At 40.8% G+C, this 16,187-nt stretch overlaps 1 protein-coding gene across 1 annotated transcript in view; it reads left to right on the forward strand.

The window, feature by feature from the left end:
• The window catches only part of TPD52L1 (TPD52 like 1), a 57,872-nt gene extending 43,013 nt beyond the window's left edge, over window positions 1-14,859 (forward strand). The window contains exons 5-8 of the mRNA XM_086744434.1: window positions 3,768-3,782; window positions 6,460-6,498; window positions 8,939-8,999; window positions 13,041-14,859. Coding sequence (XP_086600560.1) covers window positions 3,768-3,782; window positions 6,460-6,498; window positions 8,939-8,999; window positions 13,041-13,172 — 247 coding nt within the window. The 3' untranslated portion in view covers window positions 13,173-14,859. The remainder of the gene's footprint in view (window positions 1-3,767; window positions 3,783-6,459; window positions 6,499-8,938; window positions 9,000-13,040) is intronic.
• The last annotated feature ends 1,328 nt before the right edge of the window (window positions 14,860-16,187 follow it).

The following is a 16,187-nucleotide window of genomic DNA, read 5'->3' on the forward strand; positions in this document are numbered from 1 at the left end:
ATAGTTAATAGATTCTTCATTTAATAGCCTTTGCCATTAATGATATGGCATCAGGATTTTTTGTTGCCCCTCCACTCCCAGCTTATATTAGCTGCTTTAACATTTTGACATGGAGAAGGAAGGCAAAGGGGAAGAGAGGAGACCCACATCACTCACAGGGCAGTAACATGGGCTCAGATCTCTCAGCGGTAGAGGTTACACTCTGACATTTCAACATGGCTCTTGCCATGTAGAGCAGAGATGTGATACGGAGTTAAGGGTCTTTATCCCTTGCTCCTTTGCATACTGGTAAAGCTTGGATCTTTCCCTGAAATAGTGCTGGACTGCTCTGCAGCTCTCTCTGTAGCTTTAAGAGTTTTAGCTCTGCTGAAGGCCTTTTTAGAAATAAGTTGTGATACCAAGTGGGAGACGTTTTCTAATTCTTTGATTTGCTTTAAAAAAATAAGAAAAAGGAAATTGTGTACAGTATACTAATACAGTCATACTACCACATACGTTACTACTATACAAGTAAATGCATTTAAAGATTAAGCTAACAAAGGCATGCGTGCAAATTAGGATGTCAGCAGTTATAGAGCTTACCCATCCTTCACTCAGCTGTCTTGTACATTTTCTTTAATTACATGATCACACAGACCTTGTTTCAAATTCAGTACCTGGGATGAGCCAGCTCTAAAGATGAATAAAATTAATATAATGCCTCATTGCTGCCAGGAGCTGGAAGGCACAGAAGACTGCAGGGAGGGAGAGCTTAGGGGCATGACTGTGGCAGTTCAGTGTGCCCCTCAGAGATGAGTGGAATCAGCCCAGAAGGGACGTGAGATCAGAGAAGGGTGGAGGAAGGCAAAGTTCATCCCTCTAGAAGGGGGCAAGGGACATTCTGGGAAATACAAAGCAGATACTGGGAGAGTACATTAACCTCTTATTTTCTAAGTATTTAGAAGAGAGCATGATGGCAAAAACATAAAAGAGTTTGTCAAGAGGAATTATCTTGAACTGACAGCGTCTGTCATAGAGGACAGAGTGGAGGCAGGAGATGTGATAGAGCTTGACTTTGATAAAGCTGTCCATACTCTTTTTGCAGAACTAGAAAAATACAGTTTAGGTGTTACTGCTTTAGCAGGAAGAGGGCATAGGGAGTTGAAAATGATATTAAAAGACTAGGTTTCAGTAGCTAGCCATAATGCAGGATTTTGCAGGCATCTGTCCTGAATCTGTTGCTCTTCAGCATTTTCATTACTGGTTTAAAATCCCCAGATGACTGCAGTGGGAGGGAGTGCAAGGGCTTTAGACACCAGGATTAGAATTTGAAACTATTTTAAATGATAAAATAAAATTCATTGTAGGAATAGGGAGCACTGACCAGCCAACTTTGAAGATAAGGGCCTACCAAGTGCTAGGTTGGTGGCTCCCAAATGCAGCAGGAGTCAGTGCTGTCATGCTATCATTGCTAATACAAACTTAATTCCAGCAAGCGTTACAGGAGTGTTGATCGGGAGAGAATTGCTCTGCTCAGGTCTAATGAGGACTCAGATGGAGCATTTCAGGCCAGTGCAAGGTCACCACCCTTGGAAGGGTGTGCAGATGAACTGGAAGGAATGGAGAGAAAAAGAAATAAAAATGAAAAAAACCCAAACCATCGGCTTCAGAAAATACAGCCAGTGAGAGTGTTTGAACGAGTTGGCTTTTAGGCTAGACAAATGTGGCTGAAAACTTAAAGGAGAGGGAGGATGTAGTAAGTTACTGTGAGAGGTCAGGAGAAGCTTTTAGCTGTAAAGCTGAACAGGGGCACAGGTTATTTCTGAAGGCTGTGAGTTCTCCCTCATTGCAAGTTTTTGGAAGTAGGTTAGGCCAATATCTGTTGGAGATGGCTCAGGTATAATTAATCTGCTTTAGTGTTGTGGAATATGGTTTTTGCTGTGCCTTTATTGTTGTGCCTTTCTGGGTTGTTTTTTTTTTTTTTTTTTGTGGTGGTGGTGGAGTTTTTGCACAGCCTTTTGCTGAACTCATTGGGAGCTGAATTCCTTGAAATATTGCAGCTGACTTACCCAAAATTACCATTCTTAAACCTCTGTGTCTTGGATATCCCCTATAAAGGAAATAATAATACTGTCTTGCTTCAGAATGTAATTTCACAAGCATTTCTTTTGCTCATGAGTGAAACAGTGGTTTTCTCTCATTTCTACTGACACATGCCCCTTCATTTGTGCTGTGTTTTAGAGCTCTGCAGTAACACAGGTTTCCTTGTCATATGGCTGTACAGGCATCTGCGTTGGCACAGAGAAGGGGTGGCTGTTAGTGGGAGTCAGCAGGCAGTAAAAGGAGGCTACGTGTGGCAATGATATTACTTGAGCTGCTCTAAGCAGAAATGTATTGTGAAGGTAAATCCATGAGTGTTTGAGAAGCACCAATATGCATGATGATGATCCCTGTAAATAATCCTGAAGAAATCAATGCTTTTCTTCAGAGCAAAGTATGAATATTGTGCAGTAAATAACGCATCACACCACACATTGAAAACGCATGTGAAAAATAAGTATTGAAGAGATGTTCTTTAAGTGTGTGCCATCTGTCTGGCTCACCGCATGAGGCAGGTGTTCCCTTGGAGTGGTCTGTAATTAAAGACTACATCAGTAACACACAGATGAAGGAGAGGCTGTCTGCCTCATCATTTCTCAACTTTGGAACCTTAATGACATCCTTTGAATATTGTATATCAGTGTGCCTCTCCCAGTTCTGCTGCCTTAATTAAGTTTCTTGTGAGCTGGAAAACAGTGTCAAAGTGTTTCAAGTGTTGTTTTCAACAAAGAAGTAGTAATTTAGAATATGTAGTTTTAGGAATTAAAAGCCACTTATTTTTTCCATACCTTTCTCAATTGAGAGATGATTAAGAAATGTAGAGGAAAAAAAGATTTGCTGCTAATGTAATTCCAGGTTGCATATACTGTCTGTTTACGGTAGGATTTTAGAGGGTGTCCTGGTTCTGGCTAGGACAGAGTGAATTTTCACCTGAGCTGGGAGAGGAACTGGAGCTGGTGGCACCTGTGGCTGGGGGACACAGCTGGGACAGGTTACTGATTAGCCAACAGCTGAGATAGGTTACCCAAATTGGCCAAAGGGCTCTTCCGTACCCTGTGACATCATGCTGAGTGTGTATAGTGGGGACAGTGCTGAGGGAAGAGTCCTGCTACTGGGGATGGAGCTGGGCATGAGGATCCACCTTGAGCTGTTGTATTAGAAATTGTGTGCTTAAGTATTTTCTGTTATTGGGGTTTTTTTTTGTTTTCTATCTCTGTTTTTTTTTTTCTCCCTCTGTTGTTCCCTTAAGCTGTTTTTATCTCAACCCATGAGTTTTACATTCTTTCCTTTACTGATTCTTCTCCCTGTCCCACTGTGGGGGGGTGGTGAAAGGGGAGTGACTGACTGTGTGGTGTTTTAGCTCCTGAGTGGGGCCAAACCAGGACAGGAGGGAAACCAGTTGGCATTGTTTAAATGTGATTTAATGGGGAGAACACAAAGTTTAACAGATAAAACTTCATTCTTCATTGCAAGCAGAATAGGTGGCTGTGTAGTGAAGGAGTATGTGAAAAATTTTGCTTTGAAGGAATCTCAACTGATCCATGTTCTAGTGTGAATTCTGGCAGCAAGATTTGAAAGCAAATGATTTTATTTTTCTCCTCAGGCATTTTTACGTGCTACAGATATATATGTATATTTTTGTTACATTTTCATAATACTTCTTTTCTTTTCTTGTGCATCCACTACAGATCACATTCAATTGGGTAAGACACATTACTTTCTTTGCATACTGCCTCTGTATTTGGCACAATTTGTTTTATGGAATGTAATGCAGTAATCTCTTTCCTTTCAGCATCATTATATATGATAAAAATATATGCTACTTAAACTGTAATGGACTAAGTGTTTGCCTTGCTCTTGAGTAGGTTAGTCTCAAATTCAAATAATGAACGCATTCAAAAGATGTTGCTCTTGGGAAAACCTATTTGTACGTAATCCCATTCTCTCAACCATCTTTTTCTGTCAGAGGCTGGAACATAAACAACAAATGCTCAGTAAAAATTCTATTCAGGCAGCAGAGTTTTATGAAGATTGTATAAAATATATAATTATCTGCTCTTTAATAAAGCAAAAGTTTATTAGTCGTGAAGTATACACAGTGACTCCTCAAAAGCCTTGAGTCCTGGAGAAATTTCCAATAGTAGGCCAAGAGCTTAACAGGATAAAGGGGGTTCTTTATATTTAGAGCTTGAATTTATTGATGCTGTAAAGCACTTCAGCATTTAATGAATTATAAAACAATTTTGTGTGTGCTGAAAGATATTGTAAGCAGTCTGGCTTTACGTCAGTTCACCGGGCAGGGGGGCTCAACAGCCCGGAATCCCCTGCAGTTCTCTGGCCTTGCAGCATGGCCAGTGCACAGGACAGCTCAGGAACAATTTTTCTGTTTAGCTGAGTGATCCTAATGTGGACTCTTGCTTCACTAAGAAAACCTCAAAATGGGGCATAAATTTACCTTCCTATCTCACTCTGACGTGAAACCAAAACGTAATATTCAGCAGCCTTTGTCATGCAGGATCTCTGTCTCTGCACTGATCACCATCACAGACATGTGTGTCTTTAAAAAAAGCTTAATGTTTTAGGTTTCTAGTTAAAGACATTGTCACTGTTCCTATAACTTGCATCTTTACCTCTTTAGAGACATTAAAAGATGAACTCAATAAATTAGGCACTTAGTATTCAGATTGTCTGTCACATGCCATCTCTCAGCTGTGCAGATTTAATTTGGCACAATGTAATCTTCTTACCTAAACCTTTGTATCTGGAATGCTTTTCTATTAGAAAAGGAGCAGCCTATGCTGAAATGCTTCCAGACTCTTACTTTTGCCTATTTGTCATGTGTTACAAGACTAAAATGGCAAGCATGCTTGTTTAATTTAACGGAGATTGTTAAAGATTGGCTGCACTTGTGAAGTGTTTGGGCTAATCCTTCATAAGCCGTAAAAATTATGTGAAAAATTGAATGTGAACCATTTGCATTGTCGGCTGTCAGTTCTTGTCTGTCTGAGCTTAGCAGAAGCTTTAAAATACACACAACAGCAAACAGTTTGTATAAGGTCTTGCTGTCCCACCTGCTTTCCAAATAGCTCTTCCCCCTTGAGCCCATTTCTGAATCTTTAATCTGAAAAAAAAAAAATAGATCTTTTATGTGTATATGGACACAGTGCTACTCTGAATTTGTATAGTTGAGAACAAACGCACATGCTGTTTGTATGAGAGCTTTCATTTTTTAATGCTATAAGCATGTTGTGCTTTTCACATGCAGCCAAGTGTTGGTGACCCTTAAAGTAAAGCTCTCACTGGTGTCAATCAGATCAGGCTGTAGCTGTCAGTCACCACTGAAAGTAGCCACGCATGAATTTTTGAAACAGTACATACTCTTGCAGTGCACAATTTCCTTATAATGTTTGGATCTAAGTGTATTTATGGACAATTCTTACACTTCAAATAAAGATTCATATTCAGAACAGGCTCAGTGCTTCCCAGCAGGAGGGAACAGATGATATGAGAGCAGAGTTGGCTTTGGTTGCTCAGGGTGGGAGAATGTGGCTCATGTAAGTCAGGCAGTTCGGGTGAGTGGCCATCTGCAGGGTTGAAGGTGTGCAAGAGGATTTGGGGATCTTTGAATGATGCAGAGGCTCCATCCTCTGCTTGCCAGCCTTCCAGTACACTTACTGTGATGTCTGAGGAGGGAAGTGTGGCAATGAGAGCCATGGAAAACAGCTTTCTACCCTTGGTAAGGTTCAGATGTAAAGGAGGATGTGAAATGTCCTAGAGAGATGGGAACAGCAACTGCTGCAGCTGGGTGAGCTGCCTCTCTGGTTGAAGAAACCTCTGGTTTAGGTAGCCTGTTATGCAGGAACCTGTACAAATTGGGGGCCAGCGCTGGCTGTGTGGACTGAATATGTTGTACAGGCAACAAAGGTGGGCAATTGCCTGCTTACCTACTGCCTTGAACTATCTCTGTTTATGTTTACAAACCTGAGGCGTACTGCACGCACCCAACACAGAGCTTATCGTCTGTCACTGTGGAACGTGGAGGTAGGTCTCTGAGCCTCTGTCACATGCTGCATGTCTCTGGAGATAGCATTTAAAAGGATATTGCCAGGAACTGTTTTTTCATAATTCTTTTGAGCCCTACAATTGCTGATCAGTTGACGTGAGAATGTGGTGGTAAGAGCTTCAGTACTGAAATTGAGCTGAAATTCACAGGTGAGTTTGACAAGCTATTGACATCAGGAAAGGAAGAGTACCAGCACTCTTGAAAACATATATACATATTTTTCAAAGTTAATTTTAAAAAATGAAAGTTATATGTTATAATCATGTTGCAAACTGCATTTTACAGCTTTTTTTCCTTCTTTTGCTTTCATCCCGCAGTTACTCTATTCGCCATTCCATAAGCATGCCTGCGATGAGGTAGTATGCTACCCATTTTCTATTTGCTGTGGTGATGCTCAACAGTGTAATGAGGGGGGATTTACATACTTTGATCCTGATCCTGCAGTTTTTAGTTGGATGAATAGACACACTTCAATCTGCAGGACAGGCCATCTGTGGTTTTTTTCCTTTTAATTGTATTAACTGTTTAATCTCTGTACCAGCCTTTGAGTAACTGAAGCCATTCTGAGATGTATTTGGGTAGCTGGTTGTTATCAGGTTTGTATTACTGAATCAGAAATTCAGTTGTTCTGCTGCCTCTAGAACATCATCCAAAGCCCATTAATGTCAGAAATGCTTTCACTCCAATAGGCTTTGGATCATGCTCCTATGGAGGGATTTTAGATGAGTACTTTCAAATTTTAATGGCTATAATCTTGCTTTACTTGACTGCAGCCAAATATTGATGTCTATTCAAGTAAAGCTCCAACTGTTTTCAATAAAATCAGAATCCAACTTTCTTTTTACCCCTCAGCCTCTAAATATATGAATATCCCCATTCTCTGCCAAGCATGTGGGGAAAAAAAAATCTCCTCACTGTTTGATGGATGTTAATTCATTCAATTTCAGCAGGTGCATAGTTTAAGGCAAGCATTCTCCAGTGTGACCTGTAGATAAAATATAAGTCGTAAAACTCAATTTCTCTCTCCTTTTGACCCTTCTTACCCTGTGAAAAGTTGGTCACCTATTTAACACAAACCAAAAGTAAAGCTGCATTATTTTCCAACTGGCTTCCATTTGCCATTTCCTTAAATTAGGGTCAGTTTAACTTAGCCTGGTGAGGGATATGATGTAAATGTATTTGCAGAAATAGAGGCCATCATCATGCTCCTGGTAAGTTCCCAGAATGTGCACAGAGGATGAACAGAAACACTAAACTTTTAGCAGCCATTGGTTTCATCGCTTTGCAAAATGACTCACAGGCTCCTGCATGTGTTTGCCTTTCCCCATGGATGACACAGAGGCATGGGCACCTGCCAGGGTAAGGTGGTTCTGCCTCATTCTTCCATTGTGAGGGTACCCTCTGTTATGGTTAAAGATCACCGTTATGCTTGATTTCGTGCAGGAACAAATGGACGTAGTGGTTTTTGTTCATCCTATTGGCTGTGTTCTTAGGAGGTATCCCATGCTTTCAGTGGTAGTAGTTTCTGTAATCTCTTTCTAGATATACCACAACGATAGGTGAAAAAAAAAAGCTGAATAACTAAACATTCAATTAAGTAACTGCTTCGTTATACTGCACTGGGCTTAGAGGGATCTTGTCACCTCTTTGTTTCTTATGGTAAAGAAAGTACAAGAGGAACCCTGCTGGACAACACTTTCTGAGCTGCAGAGTCTTCCCTAATAATGAAGCACAAAGTATGCTATAATTAATGCTCTCAGTTATCAAGCAAGGAGCAGAGAACCAGGAGGAGGTCCCCTTTACCCACTGTAGATTTGCCCAAGTCCTTTGTGCTGGCTAAACTGCTGGAGAAGGGGGCCTATTTATTCACTCCAGCTTGTATTCCTGCATGGGACAGGGATTATCAGCAGTGGGGAAACCGCTGCAAAAAGGGGAGAAGAGACATCCTCTTAAGCAACTGAGGGGCAACTTGAGTACATATCTTTATGGGGATCCATACTCTCACTTTAAAAAAAAAATATACATTATATTCATAATATTATGTGGCAGATATTAGTTGTGGTCAGTGTGTTCTGTTTGCAGGAAGAAATGTAAAAAATTGAATGCATTTAAAATGAGAGAAGCTATGTTTCAAGTTTTGGAGAAAGAAAGAACGAACAAGGTTGTCAGAAAAGCTTAGCTTTGTCAGAAGGGTAGCCTTGGAACAGAGTCTCCCTAAAGTCTTTGCCTTTGAAAGCTGCAGGATACACCTGCGGTCACAAAATCATGGAGTCAGGATTCCCCAAAGGTATCTAGGACTCACTTCCTGTGCAGTTCTAATCTCCTTCATCCTTGCCTCAGGACGTTAAACTGTCATCTTTTTAATTATGCTGATTATGAACTTGCTTATCAGCTGAAAAAAAAAGTTAATTTCATTATAGCAACAACGCAAATGGATAAAACCTTAGAAATGCAGCACTAGAGCCAGCGTTCTCTGCTTCTTCTTCTTCTGAGAAGATGATAAATGTATCAGAGGGTAGGCAGGCCAGTCACTGTTTCGTTTCAGTTACTAGGCAGGTTCTGTTTTTGCAAATTTGTAGCTAAAAAATACTCATCCGCTTACTGTAATTGGATTTGACTGACAGAGCACAAGTGACTGTTAATACCCTAATAATAATAATCAGTCTGTAGCCCTGTGCTGCCAGCCAGCCTTCATTCTGTCCTAGCATTGTTGCCTGACAAGAGCTGATCAAATTGTGGAGTTATCCCATTACGTTTGCAACTGACTCTTCTTCTTTCCTTCAACTTTTCTCCCAGGAATTCTCCAACATTCAAATCATTTGAGGAGAAGGTTGAGACAACTGTCACAAGCCTTAAGGTAAAGGTTAGAGGCTGAGTTGTATGTCTGTGCTTGTTAAAGTGTAAAAGCTTACTTGTCCCTATCATTTGTACAGGAGACCAATTGAATTCACAGTTCCATCAATAATTTCATGGAACTGCAAAAGCACTGGTGGAAAATTAAGGCAATATGCAGAGAAATAGTCTTTCTCTGCTTTGTTGCTAAAAAATTACTTCTGTTTTATTCCAAAGTAAACAAGTGGTCTCAGAAATGCCAAAAATACGGCCGCACTAAAATGGAAAGCAGAGACATCTCGGAAGGTGTGACCACAGTTGATTATGCTGTGCAAGGCAAAGCCATGTGCAGATGCAAGGCAGATTTTGAAAACGGTGTGGCCTCATGAGCTTTGTGATGTGCGCTGCCAGACAGATGCAGCCATGTGCTTTGCAGTGAACTTCCATCCCTGAGCTACACTAATGGTTCTTATTCATTGCGTAAAGTCAAGTGTGCTCATAAAATGACATTTTACTTTGCTGCGATAGAAAGATGCCAACACATTCCAAATACAGTCTTGTCAGTGGAAAAGGGCCACATAGATCACCCCTCAATTTAGAGGGAACTGAAAATACTAGATTAATGTCAAGGGGGCATTACAACTTGTAAAGTGCTAAAAAGGCAAGAAAATGGCCTTCCACTTGGGACAGGACATTCCTGCTTACAGAAAATGCATATTACAGCTAGAACTGAAGCCGCAGGTGCACAGAGAAGGTCTGTCTTTTCCATGCCACTGTGAAATCATACAGCAGATAAAATTTTCCAGTCAGTGTCTGAGGAAAGTGAGCAGCAGAGAGCTTGATTTATTTTGATGTTTCTAAATAAGCATGTCCATCAAAGAATGCAGAATTGCTCTATAATTTTCACCTTTTGAATGTTCACATTTATTTAGTGATAGGCTGTTCTGACAACTTTAAGTCATGATAGTGTAGGGTAATGTCATCTCCATCACACTGTTTCAGAGAAGGAAATGTCATCTCAGTTTCATGGGTGGGAGGCAGCATCCCAGGGAAGACTAGGAGCATTCCAAGGAGCTACAACAGAACACAGACCTCCAGAGCCCCAGCTCAGTGCCTCTGCACACCTTCCTATTCATTCTTTTCACCTTAGCTGCAAATGCTTTGTATACTCAACCTCACTGTAGGAGAAATTCATGCCGTGAGGTGCATCAACCTGGAAAGTCTGAATTCCTGTCTGTTGTAGTCAAGCGTATCGCTTGCTTATCTCTTTATGTTCCTTCTACCCATTTGGATATGGGATGCAGCTCATTGGAACACCTGAGGTCTGAAATGGAGAAGTGCAGCACTTTTTGTACCCATTTAGTCATTTACTGACTAAACCTATTCTGAGGGCTTTCAGTAGTACTTCTAGCTCTGAAGTTTCCTTCTGGACTACTCTAGACTCCACAAATCCTTTCCTCCTAGACTTAGGCCAACCTGTGAGAGGGACAGCTTAAAGCTTTTTGCCTTGCTTTGAGGGGTAAAGGACAAATGTGAATGATGTCCTTTCTGCATCAGGGAAGGGGTGTCTGTTTCCAGTCACCTCAGTGTGTCATTCGGAAAGAGGAAAAGTGAATTCACACTGTATAGCTCTGAAAGCCATTTCTTCTAACAGTGATCTGCTTGAGCAGCCTGATCTTATTTTGCTGACTAAACAAAGGCATTCTTCTAGAGGAGGCTATTTGTCATTCCAGCGCTTAGCGTATCATGTTCTTTTAGAATCTTTAGTTAAGCAAGACAAAACAGAAAGTCTTTAGTCTAAAATAATCTTCCACATTCTGTGAAACCTTCATTGCCCAACTTTATTGGCAAGCCCACTGACATTTTCTGAAATACTTTCTAACTGTATTCTCTTTGTTTCTTTCACTTTTTTGTGCAAATGGAGAAAGGAAGCTGGAGTCATGGACCTAGGGTGCCACCAACGTAGGCTGTAGACAGCTGGGAATGTCTCAGCACTGTTCTTCCTTCTCCCTGCCTCTGTTCCAAGGCTTGCAAGATTAGGAAGACTGGGGCAAGGGGGTGATCATAGACTGTCCCTTCAATTCTAGAATCCTGTTGTGATCTGAAAAAGTTAACTTCCCAGAGAGGTTTCTGACAAAAGAACAGCAGTAGCATTATCATCCTCCCCTGTCACAGCTCCCCACGCCACCATATTAGTTACAGATCTTCAGTGGTCCTACAATGTTCTGCAGTCAGCCAAAACCGATATTCAGATTTCATACGTTTAGAAGTCAAATTTCAATTTAGATGTTACTTGCTCTTGAGTTTGGACTTGCAGTTTTTGTAGGAGAGTGTATTAATTCAGGTTCCCCTAGAAATTAACAGGACCTGGATGCCTGATTCTCTTCAACTTTCTGAAAACCAGGACACTGATAAACTAAATGTTTGCTGTAAACAGTGAGGTATTTGCCAGAGGCATTCAGTAGAGTGACTTACATGATTCTTGTATGTGGATGGAAGAGCAGGCAGAAAGGCAAATAGAAAATGAAACTGCGTTAATGTTTCTGATTCTTGAGGTATCCAAATTCAGATGCACCTTATCTGAGTAATTTAAAGAAGTGCAGGAATGGTTTACTTTCACAATCACTCTGATCAGTCTGCATCAGTGTTCTTTTGAGAATTTTAATTGGCAAATAAAAGTCATGAGTTTTGCCATAAAAACTTAATAGTAGCTGTACTAGACAGTGCTGCCTTTTCATGGCGAGTTCTGATCCTACCAACACTTAACAATGTATGTATTTTGTACTGCTGTCTGCAAAAAATCAGTGGTGGTTCGATACTTCCTGAAAGTCAGCACAGCCCACTAGACCAGACACAGATTTTTACCTCTTGAGATGGAAACTTTTAGTAACTGCGATTCAAACTGTCAGAGGAAAATACCAACCCACTACTGCCCTATTTTATTGAACTTTCAAGCCAGGCAAGCTCCTGTGCTAGCTGATGAAACAAAAGATTACACAGTATTAACCCTTTGGAACCTTGAGACACACAGTTCATTTAATTAAAATAATCTTCCTAAGCATTCAGTGGCTGACAGGCTGGAAAAATGCCAGCTTGTCTTTTAAGTCCTGCTGTAGTTCTAGGATGGAGTAAAAAGTTTTGCCCTATTTTCAGGCTTGAATCAACTTTGAGTGGGCATATAAGCAAGCCAAACTAGAAATGAACGTTCACTTACCGAGACAACCCAGTCAAAACAGCATTGTCTCTTTGTCACTTAGTCTTGAGCATTTCCAAATCTTTAGATGAAGCTCTGTCTATGTTAGGAAAACTCTCTTTCAGAGAATTAGTCATACAGGGTTTTGGTTTTAATACTTGTATTTACAAAATCAGCAAACTGAAGCATTTTGAAAGTAGATAACTTGTGAGCACATTGTCGTATGTTTCATTAATGCAATTTGGTGTAACTCTTCCTCCTCCCTCCCCACAGGAAGACACTGGGCAATTTTATATATCAGTATCTAGGTAGCTACAAGTACCTAATGGGAGACACGCTGCTGGCTTTTTTTCTTTGGTTTCTGTATTCCTTCTACTGTCCACAAGTCCAGTACAGTTGATGTATTTTTAGAGCAGCTGTGTTACCATTGCTGGTGGATGAGCCACTTTGCTCAGCAAATGAACCAGTTTATTTTAATACCCATCTCTTATCCAGCCTGTGTAGGATATGGAAACTGGAAAAAACAGTGAAACCGGTGTGAGCTACAAATGTGAAGAAAAGAACCACACTAAGTTTACTGCTAGAATCTAGGATCCTGCCTGGGATCTACTTAGGCGCTGGTTCCTTTAAGCAAATGATAAATGCCACTGGCATTTGATTGTAGCCTAAAAGTTTAGAAATTGGGGGAGGAAAGGGGTTTCTTTATTTGACTGGTTTTATAGCTTTTGTTCTAAGAAAAACCCAACACCACATGTTCTCTGCATGCTTTGAATGCTTCCCAGCCCTCTATGGCCATGGGGTGGAATGCAAATAGGACTTGCTACACAGTCTCAGCAGAGGAACTTGCTGTTCTCTTTGTTTGCCTTGTTTCAGACCAAGGTTGGTGGAACAAGCCACACAGGGGGCAGTTTTGAAGAAGTTCTCAGCTCTACAGCCCATGCCAGTGCTCAGAGCTCTCTTGCTGGCACCCGACTCCCTGAGAGCGAAGAAGAGCTTCAGTGTTAGACCATGGGCCCTCCTGCGCCTCACATGCCTCTCCAGAGACTTGCCCAGCCAATGATTTTTAGACCTCCCTCACTACCCAACTTGTGCAACAAGGTTTTCTCAGCTTTGGAAAATTGCCTCCCTGGCCTTGTGCTGGAGAAAGACTGCTTGCTCTGTTTGTATTTTGGATGGGCCATTTTATCATCAGGTACTTTGTACACCATAGAAACAACACATAAGTCACTAATTTATAAATCTCTAAATTCTACGTTAAGTGACTAAAATAGTTTTCATTTTCATGTAACTTCCCTCCAACAATCTTCTAGTCTCTGTTTCTTATTTATTTTAGTTTACTCTATCTGTTGGTTTCCAGCTCCCCTCTCAGTGCCACGTCAGACAGATGGACCTAGAGCTGTGTAAAGATGTCTGCTGCCAGTAATAGTCCATATACCAGCTGTTTACCAGCCATACCAGGTGCCCTTTGCTCAGGAGTGTCTGTACATGATCTATTTCCTAATGGAATTAAATCACTTATTGTCAGAAAAAAAAATTTTTTTCTCCTTCACTGGTACAGTCTGGCATTGCCCTCCACCCATTAGTCAGCAGAGTTACAGAGGACAGGAACAGACACCCAGTTATCCATAAACTGAACTGATCACAGCTGCTGATTTAAGATGATCATTGTAGCTGGAGAAGTGTTAGTTTAAATATATGTCCCATTGCTTGCTCTCTGTGGTTTGGTAGGACTTGACAGTGTAAGTGTGGAGCGGAGGGAAACTCTAATATTAAATTTTGCCTCCTTGTCTTCCCCTTAAAAATAAGGGAAGGTGTATTTATGAGCCTCAGTCAAGATACAGCCTTAAGTGAAAGAATACAAAACAAAAAATCTTGGTTTAAGATGTGCCATAGGTTAGAGAGCCCATGCCTTCAGTCCACGTTTCAGAGCTGCTAGCATAAACCCTGTTATCTTACAAATTCACAGGATGAATAGGTACTTCACTTTTGGTGTCAAATTTGTTGTGCTTCACTCCAGGACATAATTCCACCAGCCACATTGTATCTGCTTAATCGCCAAGAGCCAGTCATTGCTCAGCTTTGCTTTAGCATGTTTTCTTGCATCCTTTTAACTTTTTTTTTTTCCTAAGAAAAGAGCAGCACACTTGTGACACTATCTTACTGTCTAGTGAGCTTGTGTCAGTCTGCATGTTGCATTACTCTGTTCACCAGATGGAGATGAGCATAACCTTATCAACAGACAGGATGGACAACAGTTTGGCTACTTCAAAATGAGTGCTTTTTTTTTTTTTTTTTGAGCATAAGCAAAAGCTTCAAATCAGTGTTAGTGAGTTTGACATTACAGACTGCTTAAAATCTTGTGAGGAAACTTGGCTTTAGGTGACTTTTTTTCCTGTGTAGCTTTTGTTATAGTTTTTACAAAGTTGGAAGTCCTTTCATAATGTTCTACTGGACACAAGTTAGCTTTGGACATTTATAGCAAATGCCTCTAGTGTGATTTTCAGCATGGAAGCAAATCTCATTGGGTTTTTTTAGTATAGTTTTCCTGTGACAGTTTGCTAGCTTATTTTGTATTGTTCTGTGCATAAATGTGAACTTATTTAAATAAAGAAGATATTAATGGTCAACTTAGTTTGTGCAAATGAAGTTATTGATATTCTTACTAAAAATAAATTCCTCTCTTACTCTTTTACACTTTGTGATGTTTTCTTTTTTTGTGTATTTATGAGTATTACTGTGCATCTCTAAGCCTTGCTATGTCACTGCAGAGTATCAAGGTAAACTGCAAGAACATAATCTGCCATTCTTACAGTTTTTAAAATCAGTCCCTTCTGAACCTGAAATTCCCCATGGAAAGCTATGGCTCAACTTTTGAAATTGTTGAGGTTCAAAGGAGAAAAATAATTGAACAGAGTAAAAGTGAAATGTGTGGCAGAAAACACCTTCTAGGTCTAAAACTATTGAGCTGGGCCACCAGCCGAATCAAGGTTAAAAAAAAAAGGGGTCCAAGCACTATCACCTTGTACAGGACACTGATTTATACTTCCTGTTATTTATGTGTTTATGTATAATGTATATACATACACAGACAAATGCTTCTGGGAAAGCAGTATATTGCTTTAAACTATGTTAATTAACAGCATAATTTAAAGAGCTGGTGCAAGTATGACTGTTAGAGGAGGCAAGATGGCCAGACAAGCTTCTCTTCCATATAAATACTTCCATGTTACTGTCATTGCAGCACCTGCCACTGTGTGTATGCTCCATGCTGATATGGAGATCAGGAGAAAGACAGGAGGAGGCGATTTCCTCTCATAGGTCACATGGCCAGGGCCTAGCACACTTTTCCGATATGTGAACAGTGCACTTCGGTACTGCAGTAGGAAGCCTGAAGCCCCACGGGCTGTTTGCTAACCCTTCCGTGAACCTGTCATCACAGCTCATGCTCTCTGATCACACTTCCTCCTCCAGTCTCACTCTGACCAGTTCCTATTAAAATGCAGTGCCCAAAACGGACACACAGTTGCACCTGCAGTGCAGGGAATGTACTTTTACATAAAACCTGCTGGATTTATTTGAACAAAACCAAACCCCACACAACGCACACCCAAATCCTGTCTCTTTCCCAGGGTAGTATTTACCTTGCGTTACTGCACTGCTGACTCCTCCTGCAGAACTGCGTATCCCCAGCCAGTAACGCCTACTGCTGCATTGGAGGACCTGACTGTTCCTGCTGGGGTAGTGCTTGCACTGTGTTTCTATCAAACATCTTTTTAAGACTACTGCTCTTTTGTCAAGACTGTTCCCAAGCATCTGTAGCTCTTTCATGCTTGGCATGCAATACAAACTAATGGAGATTATGCTTTAGATGTATCTTGGTGTAATAAAAATGCTGAAGAACGCTGGGCCCACTCCATCGCTCTTGCAGTTGACAAGCAGCTGCCAGTAACAACTAAACAGTTTTGTACTGCTCAGTAAAGTGCAGCTTGTTCTTCCAGGGCCTCCCCAGGGCACAACTGC

Source organism: Chlamydotis macqueenii, chromosome 3 (genome assembly GCF_036417535.1).
Source record: "Chlamydotis macqueenii isolate bChlMac1 chromosome 3, bChlMac1.mat, whole genome shotgun sequence".
Taxonomy (NCBI): Eukaryota; Metazoa; Chordata; class Aves; order Otidiformes; family Otididae; genus Chlamydotis; species Chlamydotis macqueenii.